Source organism: Fringilla coelebs (genome assembly GCF_963513975.1).
Source record: "Fringilla coelebs genome assembly, chromosome: 6".
NCBI classification, from domain to species: domain Eukaryota; kingdom Metazoa; phylum Chordata; class Aves; order Passeriformes; family Fringillidae; genus Fringilla; species Fringilla coelebs.
In genome coordinates this window covers 33,183,695-33,208,839 of record NC_140034.1, presented here as the reverse complement: position 1 = coordinate 33,208,839, position 25,145 = coordinate 33,183,695, and the positions used below count along the sequence as shown (strand labels likewise).

Below are 25,145 nucleotides of genomic sequence, written 5' to 3'. Positions count from 1 at the left end.
TCTTTCTCTGCAGGTTTTAGAAAACCAGTCAGCAGCAGAGTTATGCTAAACTCAGGGCTTCAGTCACCTGCTTCCTAATTCTCAAAGCAGCTAAAGCCCTGCAGTCTTTTTTTACCTTTTATAGTCACAGGACTACTCAAGCAAAATCTTGATTGGATTATTCTGCTTTAATTACAAAATGCACTCAGACCAAAGGCGCAATAGTACCTGGTATGTATGTACAAATTTCTCTCAATTATAACACAAAAGACCAAAATGCCATCTGGTCCTGCTGTAGATCAAACATTCCCCTTTCGCAAGATCTTTGGAGTATGAAGAGATACCATAATAATGCTTGAACTCCCTCTTGTGTGACGGACACCAGACTCTGTATTTATCACACACTTTGAGATCCTTTAGGGTGGACTGTACATGAGACAAGTAAGAGAACAGATGCAAAATTGGAACATTGGGGAGTCCATATCCCACCACCCCCTGGAAAAGAAAGGGTCTTTCTCTTTGCTGCAGTTAGGACAAGGTAGATAAATCACAAGGTTTTTTTATTGCTGGTGAACTCAAAACAGGCAACTTTAATCTACTGAGGAAGATACACATACAAACAAATGTTAGGCCTTGTGCGTTTTTTTTTTTTTTCTTCTTAATGTAAATGTCTCTTCAACTTCAGTCCAGCTCCCGAGCTCTCACTGAGCTGCCACTGAGATCCTGGTAACGTGCTCCGGGCAGTTCTGCAAGATGTTATAAGAAGCATCACATGTATTAAAAAGGGAGATTTTGCAGAAAAGACAAAGCTTTGACAGCAGCCACGTTGCTCAGAAAGGAGAAGTCTGGCTAATCCTGCTGCATTAGGTATGTGGTATTATACACAATTAAATTATTTAAGAATTTGCCAGGTCCTTTTCTGTTTCTGGTGTGCAAGCTGCAAGTAAAGTGCACTTCTGGGTATAAATTACCACTCCATGAAGATGCAGTAGCTGGGTGGTACACATCAGACACCAGTGGAAAGCAGACTACAACGGCTGTTTCAATGACACAGGCAGTAAGAACAATGCCCTAGGATATTAGATGCTGATGGGGAACCCTTCCATATTTTGAGCAGTTAAATATTACATCACTCAGCAAAATACAAATAAAATGCCATTTATATGGGACCTTCTTAAGTACAGACAATAACAGACACAACTGCTATTGCATACCAGGTTAGCTCTGCAGACAGACAGTCCTCTACACCATATTGCTAACTCCTTTTAACCTTTCCAAAGAGTTCTGTAACAGCTAAGGAGAAAGCAGGGATCCTAAGGATCTTTTTATAAAGCTGAGGGTTTTACATGATATGGAGGTGGTGTAGGAGGCAGCACAACACCACATTTAAGCTATGCTGTGAGAGGACAACCCAGCTTTAGACACTGCATTTGATGATCATGACATAACCAGGGCCAAAATGGTGGGATCCCAACTCTCATCTGCACCTTGCAATTCTTGTTCTGTTCCAGTAGAGCTCATCTACATTATCCCCCACACAAAGCTCTTTTTTTTCCCCTCCATGTACAGTTTCAGGTGACTATTTTGCCCAGGTCTATACTCCTGAGACCAACAAGGGTGATAAACTACATACTGTTCCTCTGATTTCATAACACTGGCATCACAGCATCAAAAGAACTATCTGTTCGGTGTTTGTTCTTTTTTAATTTAATGAACTGTAAAAAGGGAACTCTAAATACCCACCTAAGTATTCTCAGTGATTTGGGATACATTGCATATCCAGGGCAGATTCAATTAACTCCTTGCCACCAGTTTTCATGTGTCCATTGCCAGCAATGGATGCCATATGAAAAGGGGAAGGGAGGAATAAAATAATTGCTCTCTGTGTAATACAAAGAAGGATTAACACTGCCTTGTAAGAGCAGAAGCAAGAAACAATTCTACTCACAGAGCCAGCAGTGCTTTTCCTCTCAGGAATGGCTGCACCAGGGCAAGAGCAGGTTCATAGCTGAGCACCCCCTACCAGAGACAAGGGACATGCACAGAAATGGCCCAACTATTTCCAAAATAAGAGTGGAATCCTACAACAGGTTTGCATTTCAAGCCAAATTATTCCTGGTACAGCTCTGCTGACTGTGGTGGAAAGAAAAATTAATCTGGCCTTATGCGACAACTCTGGCACACCTTTCCCATAAAATAGTTCAGGAGTGAGACATCTGACAGCTGGAAGCTCTCTGTTTCTTGCTAACTTCAAAGGCCAAGACTTGATAGAGTGAATTACAAACTTGTGGCTGCCACTATCAAACACCTTCCCTGCACCATAGCTGCCCTTGTTCTCTGTAAGTGTTCCCAATAGGTTAAATTTCAAACTGTCCCTGGTGCAGGTAGGTCTACAGTGAAGCCACAGCAGTCCCTCCAACTCCACCCCTCTACTGCTGCTCTTACACCCTAACTCAAAGCCTCATTCAGGCAGAGCATGAAGAAGTGCATGCTTTTCAGAGACAAGTGTTTTGTTTTTTTGTTGTTTTTGTTGTTGTTTGCCAGTGCTGAAGGAACATGAGAGTCAGTGCCAGAGGACCAAATCCTGGGTTAGCCACATGAAGGTTTTGACTTTCAAATACAATGGGCTACAGCCAGACTAAGTCATTGACATCACCAGAAACAGAGGAATCCCTGGAAAGGAAGGCTGAAAAGTCTTGTGGGCTATATAGTCTCTACAAGGTTTGCATGGCTGAGATGGGAGCTGGAATCTGCAGCAAGATCTGCTTTGGGGGGACAAAGGAGATGGGAAGACTTGCACTATTTCTTGTGCCTTTTGCCAAGATTCAGACAGCACAGATTATGGTAAAATTCACTTGGCAAAAAAGGCCTTTTTAGAAAAAAAAAAAAAGAAGGGAAAAAAAAAAAGAAGGAAGGAAAAAAAAAGAAAATATTTCTATTGAGTATCAGAAGTATCAGGACTGAGATTTCAAAAAGTACAATATCCATATAAGTTCAACAAGATGTCCAGCACCAGATTATTTCATGGTGCAACAAAGAACCTGGGGAGAGGCCAGTGGGACCTGGTGAGGGGAACACCATCTACCTCCCCAGCAGACTGCCAGTTTTAGGTTCTTCTCAACAGCAGATGAATTTTGCATGTTCCTGCAGCATCTCAGGTCCCACGGGAGGTATTGGTTGCAAGCAAGCACCTGAATATTGCCTAATGGAGTAAGCCAATCACTAACTCAGCTGGCGTGTCCATGCCCATCCACTGATTAGGTGGGGTTTTTTAGGATGCATTTCCACCGTAGCATTTCTTTTTTCTTCTTTCTCCACTTTAAAGTGTAAGCAAAAGGACTGCTTTCATCAGTAATAAGTTAAAATCAGAAACGACCTAACTAACAAGTAACTGATATTGGTCCTTGGAGCCCAAAGAGTAAAACCCATAGAAAATCTATTGGTTCCAATTTTTCTCGTATATCCCATGCACACCCCCATTAGAAAAACGGGGTTATGAATTTTATACAGCAAGGAGCAGTACCTCAGAGCCAGAGCTGACTGTCAGTGGTAGAGATCTGGGCTCTCTCAGATTGCTAAGTATGGCTCTAAGTCCCTGCTCAATCTGTCTTCACGTGGCCATTGGCCAAGGCAACGGGCGCAGTGGGGGCCCCAGGCTCGGCAGTCTCATCAAATCGTAAGCGCAAGGTATTTCTGATCACCAGCTGCTCCATGATGAAAGAAGCACAAAACCATGGGATGGCATACTCCAGGGTGATCAGGCCCATGAAGTCAAAATCAAACTGGGAATAGTCCCATGGGCAGGCATTGAATTGGCGTAGGATGAGGCCAGTGGTGAACTCCCAGAGGTATGTCCACAGTGTGTAAATGAAGCAGCGCACTAAAATGTTACACTTGTCTTTGAGATACAGATACATCTTCTCCACAATGAGGATGGAGGTGCCATAGATGAAGAGTGCCCACACACTGGTAACACCAGGGAACTTCCAGTTGAAATTGACCACGAACTCCCAGGCAGCTGTGAACATCACCTCACAGAAATAGCCGTGGATGGCGTAGAGGTACCATCGTGAGAAAGCGGTCAGAGGTTCTGCCGCAGCCATTCTTCTGCACTCACCCCAGCAGCACTCTGAAAGGAAGAGGGAGAGAGAGGGAGAGAGGAGTCAACGAGGATGTCACAAGTCCTTGTCCCCCAGATGGCAGCACACAAACTTGTAACAATGGATAAATCTGAGAAAGATGTGACTCTCATTTTCACCACAGCCGATTTTAAGTCCAGGGGAAAGGTGGCACCTTACAGGGCTCCATGACTCAGGATGGGCCTGAACAACACATACTGCTCTGCCTGAAAAATGGGACGCCGCTGGTATTACATTGGTGATAAGGAGGGAGTTGGTAAGTAAAAGAGCTTTGCCAGGAGCAAGGTTGCCAAAGAATTTACTGGTTGTAAGTCAGCAGAAAAATATAGTCATCCCACAAGAGTACACATCATCTGTTTACTCTTTTCATGAAATAGCACCTTACTTTTCTGATTCTACTGTGGGATAGATTAATTGAACACAGCATTGTAAAACTGGGCCTTTCCAGCTGTTGCCTACAGTCTCAATACCCAAAATGTTTCCTGTAGTCTAAAACTGAGCTTTGATGGGAGCTACAGCAAGGGAACTGGAGGAGAAAATTCAAAGATTTTACACTTACAGACACCATACCTTGCACTCATTATCCTGCTGAACTTTTATTTTGCCTGTTGAAGAACTCATCCATATTATGGCTAGCATTTGTAAAATAATTTTCTTATGGTGTCAAACTTCCTGATACCAAGTCAAAAAGCACAAAAGAGCCACTGAAATCCATTCAGATTTGGCTTCAGGACAACAAAGCATAAAGGAGGAGAATAAAAAGGAACAGCTGAGCCTAGAGAGGGGTAGTTACTCATGATCAATAGGGAATGAGAACAAACTCTAATTGTCTATACAGAAAGAAATTGGTGAAGAGTTTTTGAAAAGGCATAATTCGCTTATCACTGAGCTGTTTCATCACAATTAGCTTTTACACTTTCTGTAGAGATCCACAAGTCTGCCATGCTACAGTCAATTACATGAGGTGATTATAAGCATAATTTTACTGAAGCCTTGCAGATTTACACCACAGGATGAATTTGATCTCTTTCATTCTTAGAACTTACTGTTTCAAACTGAGTTTCTCTGGACTCTTTACCAAGCACTATTTAACTTGCTCTGCATTTGCCAGTTCCGTGGCACAATATACTAGGGAAAGGACCACACTATCTTTATGTACAGTCACTCCATGACATCTGCAAAGAGGCTGTTCCTGCCCTGCCCTGTAAACACAGTGCCTCTCTGAACGAAGTATTAGCATGCAACTGACATTCTGATAGGAGATAAGAGAAACTTCTATAAGGAAAAACAGAACTGTAATAATAAACATGAAGAAGACATGCACAGGGGAATATTGAAAGTGAAAAGGACAGAGCAGTATCCATGATCCCTTCACACCTCTCTTAACAGGACACACAAACAACCAAAGCCTTGACAATTCATATGATTTGGGTGCTTGAACAAAAACCCATTTTCTAATGGCAGAATCCATTTTACACATGACACTGAGCCATCATTACATACTACAGAGAAAGGTCAACAGCACATAGTGATCTTGTAGGTGAATGAATAAAGAATCATTAGAGATTGCCTCATATCTCTTAATTCAATCCCAAGAAACCCTGCAAGAGAGCAGAGGAGGTGGCATATGAGAAATATGCAGGAGGTGTACATCCACACAATCCATAAGAAACTGATGCATAAGGGCACTGCAAACCAAGGCGAGTTTGTCAATGTAATGTTACTTGGTTAGTTTGCCAACACAGTTGATACACTTAGGACTCTGCATCCTTGTATCATTACTCCATTCTGACATCATTTCAAGAACAAGTCAAAAATCAGAGGTACAGAAGTCAGGGAAAGCAGTAAGAAGGTGTCATGATTTAAACCCATCTAGTAACTAAGTGCCAGACAGCCACTTCCTCACTGCTCTCCAGTGGGATGGGAAGAAGAATTGGGGGGGGGGAAGTAAAATTCATGAGTTAAGGTGAATTTAATAATTTAAACAAAGTAACATGTAATAATAATGTAATTAGCTCAGTAATTAACTCAGGTTAGAGCATGATGCTGATAATGCCAGGGTTCTGGGTTTGATCCCTGTATGGGCCATTCACTTGGGCTGGATCCTTGTGGGTCCCTTCCACCCCAGAATATTCTGTGACGTTTCTGTATTATGTAATGTCATTATCCAGAGAAGAAAACTATTGTAAAGATTTTACTAAGTTGCCGAGAGATTGTATGGTTTTCCTCTCTTTTCTGAGCCTAACTTTTTCACTTGTGATCCTTAGTCCTTGCACTTCTCTCTACACCATTACATGAAATGTATTTGAACTGTTAGCTGGGAGCACCCTTGTAATTCTGCAAATCTATTCACAAAGTTGGATCAAATGCACAGAGGATCCTTCGCTCTCCCCCTCCATTTTCATTCCAAGGATCCCCTCACCAATTATTTCTGTTGCCTTATACCTCCCTACAAAAGCCAAAGACTCACAGAATCAACCCATGTCCTGTTCTGCCCTACACTATATCCTCTGTGCAATGAAGATTTTTCTTTCCTGGTTCTATATCACAAACTTAATGAAAAACTATTTACTTTCTGTTTCTTTTTTATTGTTGGCAAAATATTTAGTCACTACGCTAGAAGTCACTAGTCACTACTAGAAGTCTAATAACTGAATCTAGATCATGTCTTGGACATCTACAATACAAGTTAACCCATTGCAATGACCACTGTGGAGTTCTTCTGAATGACATGGCTTTTACCACAATGCAAAGAGACAAACATCACTGCACTGGTGTGGTCTCAATATTTCCCTTCTCTACTGTCATGTCTCCAGTGGGCCCAACCTCAATGGAAACTTCCTTCTTACAGTATGCTTGCAAGAGTCCTCACAGACTCCCTGCTGATTAGGAGCAAGGAAGACAGGGCAGCTGCCAATCTGTGGTAACCCAAACATAACTGGTTCCACTGTCCTAGGCACTAAGCAAATCCTCAAATCACGGCTCCTCCTGTAAAATATTTCATCCAAAATAAAACAAAAAAGAACATAATAAGACAGAAAGGGAACGGAGGATACATTTAGGGGGGATATCACAAGCCACAACACATCACTGCACAAGCTGGGAACTGTACAATTTAATGGTTACAAGTCACTTGAGCATTTACAGAACAATTAAAACTGCAGCTTTTCCTAAGCATTGTATTTCCCAGACACACCAAATTATTTGGTGCTGGTAAGCAATACTGCACAAGAAGGTCTCAAGAGGGACATAAAGGAGAAAAGTGTTGTTTTATAGGGCAGCAATTCATGATAAAAGAATCAAGCTGAAAAGAATGAGATTAGTGGGAGAAGCATCCAAACAGAAGGCCAAGACTGGATTCAGTAAGAAATAAAGATTTGTGAAAAGCCTTAAGTAGATAATTGAACTTGGTGATGCAAAACTTTTAATGGAGTGACAGTAATACTGACCAAAAGGCTCTGAACATATGGGAGCTATTCAGTCTCCTCAGAAAAACAAATGACATTCATCACTGAGGCACTTATAACGGGATGGGCAGCAGCTTCCTGAAAATTAGAAACACAGCTGCCAGCTATGCAATTGTCTCAGCAGAGAGCAAACAATGCATGGAGAGTACTCATGGATGACCATGATGCATTGAGGCTGCTTGCACTGTGCTGTTTTGGGGAAAATAGGGAACTTCTGCATTCAAAGTTTTGAAAATGCTTTCCATCATCAGCAAATTATATTTTAAATAGTTAAAACAGAAATAGTTCCTCTAATGCAAAGCTATTAGGAAGCCTGAGCTAGGCCAGCACAAAATCTTCCCTTCTTTCTCTAGTAGGACCTTCTTTTCCAGCTTGCTGAGGAAAAACAAAAAGAAGGCAAGTCCATGGAAACCACATATGGGCCTCCAAGGAAAACTCAGTCCTTTCCCTGACTGCCCTGCCTGTGCATAACTCTGCTGGCAATGAAGAGGCCAAGAACCCACTCCACCTACAGGAAACAAGCACAGACCTAACAGGGGAAAGTATATAAAGGATTTGGTTTCTCTAGAGAAAGCTGGTTGCAGCAACAAGTTCACTGAGGACACAAAGCTGAGTGAGAGGAGTAGCAAATACCTCCTAGTGCTGCACAGCCCTTCAGAAGGATCTTGACAGGTTGGAGAGATGAGCAGAGAACAACTGCCTGAAATTCAAGACAAATGCAGGGTCCTGCACTTGGGGAAGAATAACTCCATGCAAGGACAAGAGAAAATGGGCAGAAACTGAGGCATGAAGTTCCACCTGAATATGAGGAAGAACTTCTTTACTTTGTGGGTGATCAAGCATTGGACAGATTGCCCAGAGAGACGGTGGAGTCTCCCTCTCTGGAGATATTCAAGAACTGTCTGGATGCAATGCTGTGCCATGTGCTCTACGATGACCCTGCTTGAGCAGGGAGGTTGGACCAGATGATCCACTATGGTCCTTCCCAGCCTGTCCCATTCTGTGATCAGGGCAGGACTTTGACTTATGGCTACAAGAAAGCACCAAGATTACACTTTAATATTTTATAATTTCAGGTCTGAGATGGATATTAATAATCACCTAGGTTGAGGTAAGATACAGATAAAACTGATGCACCAGGCCAAGTAAGGAGAAAGCACTTACAAACTGCGCCACTTTGTGAGACCCCTCTGTGCAAGAGGAGCACTTCCATAATCACATTCAGTTTTGCAGGTGATGCAGCCTTGGCAGGCAAGAGGGAAGGGATCCAAAGATGGACTGATGGTAGACCAAGGAATAATGGTAGATTTGTCTCACACAAGCACTGCAGAGACTTCAGTGGATGTCATATTCATGCCTGATTAAGTTCTTGAGCACTGCTTGGCTTATTTTTTTTTCAAAGCTCTCCTTTGCAGTGGCTTTCTGCCCATTTCCCTGCTACCAAGCAAAACTGTGCTTAAAAAAAGGTCTCTTACAGATTGCCTTTATTCCCTTTAATCCAGCAGAATTATTTAGATGCTCTGGATGCATGTAATGAGACCTCCTCAAGAAACTCTGAATTAACTCTGAAATGCTAATAAAAGAAAAACACAAACAAAAACCTCCATGAGACAATTCCCCTAATGAATTCTGAGTCTATGAATTCTGTCAGCTAACTGATCCACTGCAGGTGAACTTGAACTACTGCAGCATGTTTCATACTCATAGTGCCCAGTTATTTCTGCAAGCTACAGCACAGTATTATTTTACCAATTCATATTTACTAATATTTAGTTCTCTAACATGCATGTTCATATTTCTAAGAAATGCCTTAGGGATCTATAACCCTATGTTATATATGATAATTACTCTTAAATTGGAAAAAGTGCAAAGAAGACACAGTAGGATAGTTTAGTCTCTCCAAATGACAGGACTGGGAGTTGCAGGCCAAGCTGAAGTAAAGGGTACTTTCCTCTCCCTGTCTATGAGCTGTACTGCTAATGTCCTACTTCCTCAGATCCTTATTACCCAAACAGTACTTATGTAAAAATAACTGTTTCTCATTACTTTTTAATTACTTTCATCATAGCTAGTCTGTTCTCTCTTCAGACTGGGAGAATCAGATGTATATCTGCTTTTCTGCTTTAGCAGGGATTACAGTAGATTCGAGAACGTGTTGGTGAAAATTGACATGCATTTTTGGACAAAACCTGCTTAAGTGTAATTCTTCTTATTTTGCATTTTCCCTGTGAGTAAACACCTAACAAGCATACCTTTGCAACCATGGACAACACTGCACGAATATGCTGCAAATCTGGCTTCAGCATTTTCACAGAGGTATCACACACCATTAGAAGGACTAGAACACTGGATGTGTACAGAATGCTATGTACTAAATTTGGCCCCAAGACATTAGTTCATCAGTGTTTAAAGATTTATACAGTAAAGTCTTAGTGGTACTTATGTGCTGAAGTCATAACTCTGAGGAGATATTCATCCTTCAGGTAACTGAGAGCCTCAATTAACTGTGGCTCAGAAAATAGGATTTCAACTATACTGATGTGTGGAAGAGCTCCAGCAGATCGATTAATCAAGCCCTGCAATGAAGCTAAAAGCATGCCACAGATGTCTCCAAATACAGACTACTCAGTGCTTTCAGAAAGGATCTGGAGCCCTTGGATTTTGGTCAGTTCTGAGTCATCTGTTTTTGCTACTTTTTTCCATCAGGATGCATACCGTCTCCCTTCCGCACACCGTGGGGTAAGAAAACACAGTCTATTTACCCTCGTTTTTGTCTCTAGCTCCTCTCCCATGGAAGGCACATCACTTCCCTACCACTCCTTGTTTTCTTGTTCCTTTGCCCAGTTCACTCTGTACCTGCTGGTGGCCTCTGATCCCTGTCTATCTTTCAAATCTGGTCCACAGAGAACTGGGATACAGTAAAAACCATGACGCCAAAAGGAGATTAAATGAATCCAATTACCAGCCTAACCCAAAGGGATGGGGAAGTGCAGTTCTTAGTGGTAATGCCTGTGTGTGGGCTGCCCAGAAGGTACCATTTCACAATGGAAAGGAGAAAGGTAGGGATTTCTTGGGAAGGCGCATAGAGGGAGGTTGACTTCTCAGAGGACAAAGAGAAAATATGAAGACATTGTTTAAAGAATAGCATTCTGACTAAGGTGATCTTGTGAATTCCTGTAGAAGTGCAGTAAGTGGAGACCCTCCATATCCTGCCACACAAATAGCAGGAAATGTTATGTTATGTGAACACACCTTAGCCCACAGTGACCACTCCAACTTGAGAACAGATTAAGGCAGTAGCTCTTTACTTACAGAGACCAATTGGAATGTTTCCTTTGTACCTCACAGAAGTTAAGACCCCAAGAGTCATGCAAGTAGCAGACTTGAAAGATACTATGAAAAATTACTGAATCCAAACTTGACATCTACAAGTACTGAGCCCAAATCTCTCCAGCATCTCCTTCAGATAAGGTCATGTTCTTCTCCAAGCCTGTTGCTGTAAGGCTCTTGTGCCTTACCTGCTGCCCTTCCCTGTTTGGAAAAGCTGCCCTGAGTTCCCAACATTTGCTGATACTACTTCTCAAAAGTAGTTCTCAAAAACGCAAATGCCCAGCAAGAGCCCAAGTGCCCCTGATGTGGCCCCAGTACAAAGCAGAGACTTGGATGCCAGGACTTTCCTATAGGTGCAGGCAAAGCTTCCCATTAACACAGAGGAGGAGGGAGCCAGCATTATGGAAGGTCTGTCCTCAAGGAGATGGCATGTTCGGGGACCACAATCTGCTCTGAAAATCTGTATCAGCCATCCTTCAGTTTTGGGTGCTTAGTAGCTGGATTCACAGTTATCTTAACCTGGACAATTGACTTCTTTCTCTGCAGCGAGACCAGGCCTGAGTTCCTAGAACCCAGTTTTCAAAAAGTGACACAGGTTCACACACCATGACTTCAGGCCCAGGTCTGAGCACTTAGAGCTCCCTGATGGGCAACTGCCTGACTCATAAGCTCCTCCAAGCTCGGCCCATTCATATCAAACCCTGCATTCAAATAAAGAGGCAGGGAGCTAGGTCATAAGGAGCTCCATCATAAGGACGTCTCATGAATCCTCAGACTAGACCTCATGCCACCTTGCTTCTTTTCCTACGGTTTCTGAATTTCTTATTGCCTCTCTCCCATATCACAGAATACTAGACTGTTCTCCAGTTTGGACTGGACCATAGATATCCACTTAAAAGAAGGCAAATCAATCTGCTATATCTACATAAATTTGAATTCTATCTACAGCTGTATAGATATATAAAGAGACACCTGCATATATTGTCCTATTTTATTTGCTGATTTGTTCTCTACTTGAAGGGGATGGATCTTTTTCCTTATAACTGCCTCTTCTGACTGTGTGCACTTTTGTGCTAAGGTGAGCTTTTACAAACAGTACACTACTATTGGATTTATCATACCTTCAACCTAGCAATCATGTGTCATAGCTTCACAGAGCCTCTCTAAAAATAGATGAAATTAATATTATGTTTATACCCTTCTTCCACATTTCCTGTTGTGACTGCAGTGTGTCCAAATGACTGTATCCTACTGAACTGTCTCCCCAATAAAACCAACAGATTCATTGCTGAATATTGGAAAGAATTTTCAATCTGGTTTATTAGTCAACCTAAGTGTAACACTTCGGAGTTCCTTAAGACAGAAAAGTCTGTATGCATGTGCACAGGGCTGCTTCAGAATATTCTAAATGCCTGAAGTCTGGGAATTTATCTTTCATAGTACAGCAAGCCCAGATCATGAAATAAAGCAATACCATAGCTTCAGACTGCTTTACAGATGTACCAGTTTATGGTTGAGACCCAACTCATATTCATCCCTTTTCTGAGATCCACTTGACATATTCAGCCTTCTGAAAAATTCTAAACCATTTCTTGTGAATAGCAGCTAACATGCATCTGCTTCAGCACTCATGAAGTGTAACTGCATTGTATTACTACCAGCTACTTCTTAACACCTGAAAAAGGAATTAAGTGTCCACCTTAGAAAAAAAAAATTCTTATGAACAGCTAACTCTAATTCTAAACTCAGCAAGGATGTAAAAAACTACTCACCTCTTCACTCAACTGTCAGTCAGCACAGAAGACATTTTCCATTCTCAGCTGCAGAAAGATGGTACAGGTGCAAAAGGTCAAAGCACAACGATAACAGGGGACTTGAATTTGAGTCCACACACAGAGCTATTGCAGTAGAAGACACAGCAATTTTCTTGCCTGTGTATTTGTATTTATTCTGTTTTACATGCTTCAGAAAAGAAAATGTTCCAAAACACACACAGCTCTTCGTACATATTAATTTAATTCCCAGTGACTGACAAAACATTCTCATAATTGAAACACAGGCACTAATTGCCCAACATCCTTGGCCATCCCAGAAGAGAGACAAGATAACAATGTATTTCTTTTACTTGCCTCTGGAAGATGCTCTTTCCAGAAGAGATAACTCATGTTGATGCATAATGCAGAAAGTTCATGTTCTCACTATCAGAGCTTCTCTTTCCTTTACAAAAGCACTGATGTTTCTCTGGACAATCCAGACAGTACCTTTCACTGACCCTGAATTCCCTTTACAAAAGTATTTGTGATGGTCATGCAGGTGACTTAGGAACATGTGAAGACATAAGCATGAAGAAGGAGGAGTTGGTGGCCCAGTGTCTCCATCCAGCTGGGGTTGTGATGCACAATCTTTCCCCACTGCAGGCTCCACAAGAAAATGCTTATGGCAGGAAGGATAAGCTACTGCAGACCCAGACTATGTTTTCAGTAACTTTGATTTTACCGTTTTGGTCAGATCAGAGACATAAACATGATACTCAACTTCAAATAGCTTCAAGCCCAAAGATGGCTCGAGTATCTGCAATTTACTGGCCCACCTCCATCTCCCTCTCAATATCACCTGACTCAGTAAAACCTATCGCCTCTCCTTAGAAAAGGGAATATTGAGCCGAACAAACTTCACCTGGTTTCCAGAAGAGGCTTATTTTTGAAGTCTCATGGCAGCTGAATGCTATGAAACACAGGATATCCTCAGCTGAAACACTTAAAGAGCCATTTACACCAGATGGGAGCATGTAAGACAAAATGGTAAGACCACAACTTCCCAGCCATGAGGTTCAGTTCGTTCTTAACACCTCCTATACTTAGCTTCTCTTTTTGCCAAGTACCAAGCTTCCACTAATTTCTGTCAGCTTGTCAGAGGACATTTATTGCACTCTGCACCTGGTTGGAAAGACTCATTTTCCCCAAGGGGCCTGGCAAGTACAACCAGAAAAGAAAACAACTATGGCTGTGTCATTCTCTGCAGCATGGAGGCAAACCTGCCATCCTGGAGTCTCCTCCATAGGCAATAGAAGCTTTTCAGTGGATAATTCAACTGGCTTCCTTCCACTGAACTGTAACCTAAGGCTTTTCCTAGTTACCATGTAATTGTGCTTTTGTATTTAGACAGGGAAGACAAGAATAAGAGAATCTCAGAATAGTTTGGGTTGGGCAGGACCCCAAAGATCAATCCAGTTCCAACTAGCCTGCCATGGGCAGGGACACCTTCCTCTGGACCAGGTTGCTCAGGGCCCCATCCAACCTGGACTTGAACGCTTCCAGGGATGGAGCATCCACAAATTCTCTGGGAAGCCTGTTCCAGTGCCCCACCAGCCCTCACAGTAAAAAAGTTCTCCCTAATATCCAGTCTAAACTTTCTTTTGGTTTAAAGCCATCACTCCTTGGCCTATCACTAAATGTCCTCATAAAAATTCCTTCTCCTGCTCTCTTGCAGCCCTCTTTAGGTACTAGAAGGTGCTACAAGGTTTCTGTCTCAGAACCTTCTGGTGCCCAGGCTGAACACCCCAGCTGTCTTAGTCTGTCTTCACAGGATAGGTGCTCTAGCCCTCTAATCAACTTGGTGGTCTTCCCCTGGACTGTTTGCAACAGGTTGATGTCCTTCCTGTGCTGGGACCCCAGAACTGGATGCAGCACTCCAAGCAGAGTCTTATCAGGGCAGAGGGTCCCAGCACAGGCCCTGAGGAACACCATTTGTTCCTTGATGTCCATCAGGACTCTGAGCTGTTTGACCCTTTGGATGCAACAGTCCAAACAATTCCTTATCCACTGAACAAATCCATGACTTGCTAATTAAGAGAGAAGGATGTTGTGGGGAGACCATGTCAAAGGCTTTACAGAAGTCCAGATAAATGACGCTTGCACCGTTCCACTGATGGAGTCACTCCATCACAGAAGGCCACTGGGTTGAGCAGCCAGAACTTGCCCTTGGTGAAGCTGAGCTGGCTGTCTTGAATCACACAAGTGTGTCCTGCCCCATTAATGACTGGCCACAGAGTTCCCAAACTGGCAGGGCTTTCCCAGGGTCACACTATTTTCTGCCCAGATCATCATTTATGGTGCCCTTAACACCCAACTTATGTTTTCAGCTTTCATTCTACCAACTCAAGAAAAGTTTAAAGATACCCCCTAAACAACTGCTTGTTATTTTAGGAGGCACTGTTATTTAGCAGTTGTTATTTAAGCAGTGAGGAACTGATCCCTCCTTTGAGCAGACACTAAGCTCTCACTGACTGAAATGCACTTCTGACAGTGACTTGTTTGTTCGCCTCCAGTAATCTGCGTTACACCATTACTGCCCCATGATACCATTCTAACAAATTAATGGCACAACATGGTTTTACTAAATTTTGGAATTTCTATAAACCTTTCATATACACATGCATACAGAGGTCCAAATTAATGAATGAATTTCAGGCATTTAACAAAAGTACCTTACAAGCTTTGTTTCCTTTCAGGTTCCCATTTGTAGTTACTAGAACCTATGAAGGCAGCTAGAGATTGGCACATTCTGAAGACAAAAGTGGAGTTTGATCATTCCTGATGCTATCTTTTCTATATCTTTCCACTACTTACTTAGAAGTGCTTAAGGCGTATACAACACTGATTTATTCACCTCTGTGAAATACTTTAGGTTACACAGGGTAATTTCAGGTCTTATCAAACAAGATTTTTTCCTTTATCTTGCTTTCCTTCTGGGCAACAATAGGCACGTCATGCCTCTGGGCAAAATGCCAGTTTCACAAAGATGCCATTTCTCATCTGTGCGTTGGGAACTGACTTGTATTAAGACTAGAAAAGAATTCCTCAGTTTTAAGTAAAATGGCTTGATACAGCTCACACAGGACACCAAAAATAACCCCCTTCAAAAGTCCCAAATCTTAAATTCTTTTTAAGCCATCTTTAAAATCTGTTCAACAAACAGAGCACCAGATGACCCATAGCAAATAGAACCAGAGAGGCACCATATGTTTTCTTGTCCACGTTTATGTAAGATGCTTAGGAGTTGTCATTTTCATGCTTGTATTGTGCATCCATTATTGGCAGCCCTGGAGACACACTGGTCAGCTATCCATTCTTTTGTAGATGTACAGAAACCTGCAGCATACCAGGACTTCTACAACAATCACTAGATATTAAGCAATACACTCTTGGTAGAAGGAGAAAGAATGTAAGCTTTTGTCTCCTGCTAAAACAACCTAAATATCATTCCATAATAGAACTAGTCTTGATACATGCAACAACAAACCCATCACATTACACATAGACCAAATGGCACTATCTGCACAACAGCAATGCCAAGGTGTTCAAAGTATTAACATTTTCAAGTGTGCTTGTTTTGCATAGGCTTGTACAAACTTAGAAGCCAGATTACACCGCAGCTAGGCAACTCGTTTCACTGTATCTTCACTGTCTCTGAGAGTTCCCACATCTGTAAAGATATGCAAAGTCAACTCAAATATTGCATATGCAAAGTGAACTTTAAAATAAATGTGCCTCAGCCAAGGCAGTGCTGCATGCGTGGCACACAGATAAAAGTTTTAGCAGTGTACATCTGTGCCTAAAAAGAAATGGAGGGCGACTTTTGACATCCCATGCTGACAGTAGTTTTCTTGGGTATTTCCTAGGTCTTAATCACTCTTCTGAGTCACCTGCACTTAGATACTCTGCAGCACAGTACAAGATGCAAAGTTTTGCACTGCATCCACAACATTGACAGATCTTCCTTCCTTCTCCTGCTGAGTTTACAATGACCAGTATATAAAGGAATAAGGAGCATCTTCTTATGCATGGAAGCAGCCCCCATTTAGTAGCCTTCCCTCACATTTTCCCTAGTAGAGCCACGGCATGTAAAAAGTTCCAAGAGTCTGGCTAAGAGCAGGCCAGACATTAGAGGATGCTGAAAAAAAGTGAACCTCTTCTACAGAGCTGCATGGAGGCTCAGCAGTCAAAAAGCAGGGAATCTTAGAGATCTGCTCCAACTTTCATCCTGGGAGTACTAAAACTGAAATATCCTAGACTACAGTAGCTCTCCCAAAGCAATTCTAAAAGGCATTGAGACTGATAGATAATACAAAGAATAAAAATTTTCAGTTCCCCCAAAGTTGCTAGATAGAACTTAAAGACTAATTAGCAAGAAAAGATGAAAGAATGCAAAAGTATGCACATAGGATGATAAATGTAGCTGGAACCAGTGGATAAATAGAAAATTAGGAATATACTAGGGGTTTTGGCAAGTTATGTAACAAGAAGCAACATGCATGCTGAAAGAAAAGTTCAAGGAATGGTCATATTGGGGCACTCAGTAACTACAACCAGAGATCCCTTTAGATGACCCTCCAGGATCATAAAAGGTCTTCCAGTAGGAGGCAGATGACTGCAAATTAGTTCTAGGGAAAGTGATGTTTATGTATTAGTTAGGAAGTATATTGTAATGAATGTATAATCATGATAGAATAAATAACCTGTGGTAAAGTTTCATGACACCATTCAATTAGAGGAGATACCCTCTAAAAGTGTTCAGCACTGTAGTAAAGAATGCCTGCTTTCTAATATTTCAAATTGTGTTAGAAAGTTTATTTTCTGTCTAATTTTGGTATCATTACAACAAGGAAGTGAAGCAAGCAGAAGACAGGACTCAGATGGAGAAGCAAAAGGACCTTCCTAAGCCAGTGCCAAGGTGGCTACATAAATAGGGTTGTTGAGCAGCTGTGCTGCCTCATGAAGCAATATGCAAACTGAGGCAAGTCTTGTAATGAACTATGCTGGCCCTAAGAGAGGCACAAGGGGCAAATAGTGCAGTGAACTAACACAGGATGGATGAAACCTCTGCTTTATTACTAGGTTTGCCATGATCTGCAATGTGACCTTGGACATGTCACTCCACCTCTCGGCGCCTCTGACTGCCATCTGGCTGATTAGGCTAAACTATTTGGTGTGAGGGCTGCATCTAATTATAGATTGGGCTGGCAGGTAGCACAAATAGTTATCTGTACTGACAGAAGTCATCAGGAAAAGTGAATTACAAAGAGCAACTGCATCCAGTCACTTGCAAAGGGGCCAAATTAAGGAGCAGTCAAAAAAGCTGCACAACTAGGCAGCTCTTAGTACCAGTCTCATTTGCCCAGTCATCTGTGTCACATGGATTCCCAAGTTTACCAAAATATTTCTTTCAGGGAGCCTAAAGGTGCATCCTTAAGCCAGATACAAGCATTTGTATTTAACAGCATATTCAATAAGCTTCTCTGTACAGGACTTCAGAGTGAGTAATTAAAGGAAATATTTCTGCAGTAGAGTTTCTCATTAGCAACCTAATTAGCCATCTGAAAATAATTAACATTCTTTTCTATAAAGGGAACAGACGACCCATTACATCCATTAGACAAGCAAAACAAATGCTGAAGGTAAGGAATATTTGTTCAGGGAGACAGCAAGAAAGCATCCAGCAGCAGTTCAAGTAAAAAAGAAAAAGATGAGGCACAAATGCCTGTGAACCACAAAGACTGGACAATGCAAGTGCATGCAACACTAGTATGTGCATAACTGCCTGATGTGTGCATCCAACATTCACATCGAGCATTTTCCTTTCCCTGCCTCTAGGACCTACTGGTAATCTCATCACTGAGATGCTGAAAAATTCCACCTCCAACTTGTTTTGAAAGCCAGAATTAATCAACCATTCACAGTCAGAAACAGCTTTCCCCACAGGCAAAAATTCCCTAAGGATCATGTATTTTGACTATTAAAACACTCTCAAAATGCCCATTAAAATAAAGCATGATGCAATGTCAGATACAGGGACAAGTGAATTGATGTGTATGAAGTTTAACTGTCAAGTTTCACAGGGTGGTGTTCGACCAGTTAGCATGCCCCAAAAGAGTTACACATATATTTCCTGACCAGTACATGTTTGATATCAGTGTGGCTGGAGAGTCACAGGCACCAGTGTTGTGGGATGTGTGTATATACAGATGACAGAAAGCAAAGGACAGAGGTCAATAGATCACTGCCTGGTGCAGCAAAAACTGTGGTATCAATATAGTTGGATGCACTGTTCCAATGCAGAACAACAGATAAAGGAGAAATGAGCTGAGCTTCTAAACATCCACATATCCAGGTAACACAGAAATGCAAAATTCATGAAAATGCAGCTGCATTTTCAGCCAGTTCCATCTTTGATACATACTTACATTTCCCTGGCAGGAAAGCTGAACACTCATAGCTTTCAAGTGTGATTGCAGTGAGGGCAAAGCTCAGCTGCACAAAAGCTTCCATAGCTACATCACTATGGAAACCACAAATCCATTGTGAGCTCTGTTTGTCTACCCCTTTCACTGATGAAAAACAAACAAAGAAAAGGTATGCTTCCAGTTTATCGCCTTTTTCCTTTGGTCAAGACCATAGGAAGACAAAGACATTTTACCTTCTTCAGAAGCAACCCTTTCTTCCTTGACAGCTCTCTTTGTGAAACCTACTCAGCCTCTCAACCCAGCAGGGCAGTCATTCCCCTCAGCATGCTTCCACCACTATTTTTTACTGAGGACTCTTCAAATGTGGTCTGGGATTTTATCTTGGCCTCCACAGTTTCCCTCAGCATCTGAACTAGAACAACTCCAAAGGTGACTCACTCTAGGGCATATCCAGCTGGCTGACATAATGAGAAGCTGCAAACTTCTGAACACAAGCTACAGAGTCTTGTTTTGACAGAAGTAACATTTCCTTCCTTTCCAAGAAGCTCTTTAGGAACATTTGAAGTGCTCTCAAAATGGAGTAGGGCACATTACAAGACAGCTATAAATGCAAAGGTTGAACTTGTACTTTAAGAAGATCATAATTTCAACAGCTGTTGCTAGTTACAGGTAGCTTTTTCCACACTAAAAATCAGAATACATCTCATCAAAAGCCTAATAGCTAAGAGCAACTCTGAGAGATGCAGAAGGAAAATGGGGGAAAACGCTAAAGAATCTGTAATATGGCATGGACAGTGCAGCCTGGGTATGCGAAATAGCTGAAGGAATCTTCATGCCAACTAGTGGGAAGGAAAAAGAAAAAAAATTAGTTAAAACCCCTCTGCATCTAAGTATGTGCATTCTGTGCTGAAGAACAGCCTCTGAACAAACCTTCAGCAACACCTTCTCTCACAGTGGGCACCTCTTACCTGAGCCCACAGCAGTTCATGGAAGAGTTGGAGGAGAACTGAGCCTCTGCAGCTCTGTAAATCTTTGAATGCCTCTTGAATTCAACTGCCAGCTGACAACTATTACATAGACAAATGCCTACTCGTACATGAGTTGAGAAAAACTATGTGTTACAGATGTTTCCAAACAGCCCTCTAAATACACTCATCTCCACTAGAGCACTCTGCATGAACAGTGAAATCATGCCTGTGCTCAAGGAACTTTTAACAGAGGACACTTAGGCTTCTCAGCAAGACAGAGCTAGGAACAAACTGACATAGTCTAAATTCTCTTACAAAAACCAAAGCAATGCTACACAAAAGATGTGGCTCTCTCATTTCCCTTTTGCAAAATGGGCCAGAGCAGCCAGGGCTTCCATCTTGCTCCTAACTCATTGCCCTCACCTCAGAGACAATTCCAAGTTGGCATTACCAGATGTGTTCCAAGTCCATTGGTGTTACAAGTATTCCTACCAACAGCCCATGGGATGATAAGAGGTTACTTCTGTGTCCTCAAGGATGTCACAACCATGCCTGAGCCAGTTTAATGAAGGACAAACTCAAGAGCGGTAAGGACAGTCTTTAGGGTCTTGTCCCCATGGCTTTGAAAGCAGATCTGTCTGCATCTCCAACAGACAGCATCCGAAACAGCGTGAGTGGATGGAACCTACAGGAGGCATTGGAGGAATGAATAATTCATAGTCTTGTTCTGCTGCCAATGGATCTACGTTTTCTTGGGCCTATACGGAGTTCAGTTTTTGTTTTAACAGTAATAGGAGACTTCAGCACTACATCTGATAGTTCTTGAGGACAGCAAGAAGCAGCATTTGCTCTACTCACTGCAACAGTACCACACAACAGAGCACTTGCCAGACACAGCTTTCTTCATGGCTGCATCACTGACATAACAGCTGGACTCATACAAAGCTCATTCCATCACCAGCTGCCCTCTCAGGAAGCTGCTGACACTTGCTTTGTTATAACATTGCAGCACTAGTCTGGACTTTGCCACTCAAAAGATGATACTTGGTGACCAACTGAAGCCCTGTAATCAGCTACACAATGGGCAGCACAATCACAGCTGGAGCTGACCCTGCTTATCCACACTGTTAGCACTGCCACAATTAAGTCTACTGCTTTCCTTCAGCAGCTGACTGGGTCTGTTTCCCAGTCTCAAAGAGGATCAGGGGTCTATCAGCAAGAATACCCAGAGGAGTGGGACGACAGAATAGCCCAACACAGGATCTCCTGGGCACTACAACTAGGAGAAGGTAATGAAATACCTGAGAAAGGACAGACTGAGGGATGACTGTGCTACATGTATCTAAAGTTTATACATGCAGCATGCACATATTCAAAGTGAGTTCCCAGCTAGAAATAAAGTACTGTGCACAACCTACCCAGGAAAGCCAATCCACAGTAGGCAAAACAATACTGTAGCCTGAACCATGCCACATACTGCAGACACAAAGAGCCTGTCAAAAATGCTGCAGGGTCTGGAAATTGTTCTGGTCCCACAACGTCCACCCCACTAACCAGAATCAATATAAACTTTTGCTCTGGGATATAAATCACCCTTCCAAACTGATAGCGTTTTACATGCACTACATGGAAGTGTGATTGCCACAGCATACAGGAGAGTGGCAAGATGAGACTAAGAAGATTAGTAGAGTAACACACTGGTGAATCAGGTGCAGAGACTGAAGTGCTTCTTAGGGCCAGGAATAGATTCCTCATCATCCGACTCACACCTGTGCTTTCGCGGGAGAGAGCAACCCTCTGCTCTTTACCTACTGCTCTGGTTTAGCTCAGAGATACTGTTCCACTGTCCTCATTGTTTTCACTGCCTAAGGCTATCAGAGTGTGAGGTTTTAAAGAGACAATAATACTGAAAAGTTTGGCTGCATAAATTACAAGCAATCAGAATGATGTGACTCACAGCAGACAGAAATCAAGGGTGATGTGTGCAAATGGTAATCGTAAACCTCCAGAAAACAACTTGGGGCTTAAACCAATGGAAATAACTTTGCACTCGACATATTTAAATTTCAAAGGTCCAATCTACAATACAGCCAGCTCTGTACTCAAGACAACTGCTCAGTTTTTCTGGTCTACAAGGGCAGTCCCACCAGTTTTGGCCTCCAGACCTTACCTTTTCTGGGGAGGGATCCTGGAGCTCTCCCACTCTTTGGCCAGCTCCTAATTCACAACATCCGCAGGTAGACTAGGCTGCCTCCAGCAAGTCCAAGGGGTTTCAGATGCCAGTCGTTTTCAGCCCAGGTGTGTGTGACCAACAGTTAACACAGCAACCAGACAGCCTTCCTAAACCAAAGAAGTACATTTTAATCAGCACAATGCAAGAGAGGTTTTGAACACGGAACAAGCTATGTGTATGGATAGCTTAGCTCCAGTACACTGGGCCCTGGAAGACCTGACTTCTTCAGAGCCCACACACAGTATCTGTACCTGCCCCTTGCCCAGGGCACCACCCTGACAGCTCCCTCTAATTGGGTGAGGCTGAGCCTTTCTGCTCTCCACTGTCCTTCTGGATCTCAGCCACAGCAAACACACAGAGCAGCTGCACTGGAGTCAGTGACCAAAGGTTCACTGCTACCATCTCAGCCAAGATCTCAGTTAACCCTTGGAGGGCCTGCCAGAAATTGCTTTAATTCTATTTTCCCCATCAATGTCTCAATTTTTTAAGTAAGCTTCACTGCTAACACCTTTCCACCCCATCCTATCTGTCCTAATATTGCCTCATCTTCCCCGATCTCCTCTCATCCTCACTTCTCCAATCATTACACTGTTCTTCTCTCTTCCCCATTCAGGACAGAGTATGGACTTCATGTAAGCAGGCCCATCCCAGTACCACCCACCCAGGACCCCAACCTATTCCTGGGGGCACTGGCACTGTCCTCTCTGCTCTAGTGATCTGACTGCCTTTCACCTCCATGTTGCGCTCAGGCAGCAGGGCTGCATGATCCAAGCAAGTGGAACCCATGAGCTGGGGCTCTCCTTCTCTTCAAATGCTGACATTTGGGATGCCACATTCCTGATTTTCACAGAAGTCATGCCTCGAGGTGACAGCTTCAACGTACAAGTATCCAACACCTTATTTACATCAGCCTCACAGATCTTACAACCCAAGGGCTTGTCTATACATAGCATTTTTCTGGATTAATTGCATATGAAGAAGTTAAAGCAAGGACATTTATGTGTCAGACTGTGTAACAAATGAATTCTTCATGTTATCCTAATGAATCTCAGCATTTTTGAGCACCAAAATCCAAGAGGAATTCGAGAGACATGTTTTCCTTAATAAACAAAACAAAACAAACCTGCACTGTTTTTATTTAGATGACACTGAACTACAAAACCACTCCAAGTGAAAATGCAGATTAAATAACTAATCCTCCCCCAAAAAAATCTTCCCAATGAGATTAATGGAGCAATGAATAGCATAAACCCACTAATTAAATCAATGTAATATGGGTATTATTGAGACACATCTAGTACCTTCTGCCTATGTACTGAAGCTTGCATCTACTTTGAAGTCTCTCTTATAATGAGAAACAGTTGCTATTTTACCAGCTACCTATTTATATATCAGACTAGGAAAGAACTTGTTTGTTGTCTAGCTTTGGTATAAATTGTTGCTGTATCAGTGTTCCTAAAAATTATTTGTACATAATCCATTTTCCTTATATGCATTTTGCCACAGATTTCTACTGAACTATTTATCAGACATATGCAAACAAAATTTCAAAAGGCACTTCCCTAGAATCACAAAAACACTGAGAATGCTTTTTACATAGTCAGATGTACTTGTCTAAAATTTGATATGTAAAAGACTGAGAAACAAAATCATACAAAATAAGCAACTGCAACACACTTCCAACTCCTTAAATGCAGAAACATGAATATTACAAAAGGCTTCAAGTCAACCTAACTTTAGAACAACACAGTCCTGCTCAGTCCATCCCTTTCCCTGGCACCAGCGCTCAGGCCATGGGGCTTCACCTGGAGCCAGACCAAGGAACTCATCAGCCCTCTGAATGCTACCCTATGCTACCCTAAAGCTTGCTAGTTTTCAGCTGTATCATCATCTCTCAGATTTGGCTCACAGCACACAGCCCAGCAGGAAGGAGTTCCCTTTTCACAAAATACTGCATCACTTTGAACTCAGAGAGCTGGAGAAACCATACCTTTTGTTACAAATGTATCTACACTTGAAAGAAAACTCTCATTGAAGAAAATCTTCATTAGAAAAGACTATGTCATAATACATGTAAGCAGAGCAGTAGAGCTAAAGATAAAGATTTGACCTTAAGGCTCACGTGATTAATACAAAGCTTAAACTGTTCAGAAAAGGTGATTTGTTTTTTGTTTGGTATATAAATGGACTTTCTGTGTCAAAATACTAATGACTCAAAATGTGTAGCATTTGTAGTAAGGGAAAATCAAACAAAAAACCAGTCAGAGTAGTGTGAACATCCACTTGCATATACAAAAATAGTTAAAAACTAAAATTGCAGACTTCCCAAAACAGCACTTCCTGCTCTGGCTGTTCGTCTGACACAAACATTCCTGGTGTCAGCAGGCTGGGGACTACACATAAGCATAATCTAGCAGTACTGCTCATCAAGTGAGAATACAAAGAAAAGCAAACAAAAAAGAAAGCAAATTCCTAACTGGAAAGTGGTTCGTTGAGCGTTCCTCCAACTGTTTCTTTTAGTATTTACATCCCTTCATTATTTCTACAGTTCTCTACAAAGAGAGCTAAGGCCCATGCAACTAACTGGTGATAAGTTGAGCAACAGAAAAATCAAGTCACAACATTGCTCTGTGACTTATCTGAGATTCTCCTGCAAAGAAAGTGCCAAATTTGGAAACAGAAAGTGAGTCTGTGTCTTCTCAGAAACTCCCCGTTTTGGCAGGACTTACACAGAGGATGATGCAGATTTCCCTTTTAACTGAAGTCCCACCATGTCTCTTGATGAGG

At 42.1% G+C, this 25,145-nt stretch overlaps 1 protein-coding gene across 1 annotated transcript in view; it reads right to left on the bottom strand.

Annotated features, from left to right (window-relative positions):
* Window positions 1–245: 245 nt before the first annotated feature.
* The window catches only part of TMEM229B (transmembrane protein 229B), a 32,660-nt gene continuing 7,760 nt past the window's right edge, over window positions 246–25,145 (bottom strand). The window contains exons 2-3 of the mRNA XM_084207569.1: window positions 22,296–22,465; window positions 246–4,108 (exon numbers count right to left, since the gene is read on the bottom strand). Coding sequence (XP_084063695.1) covers window positions 3,579–4,082 — 504 coding nt within the window. The 5' untranslated portion in view covers window positions 4,083–4,108; window positions 22,296–22,465 and the 3' untranslated portion in view covers window positions 246–3,578. The remainder of the gene's footprint in view (window positions 4,109–22,295; window positions 22,466–25,145) is intronic.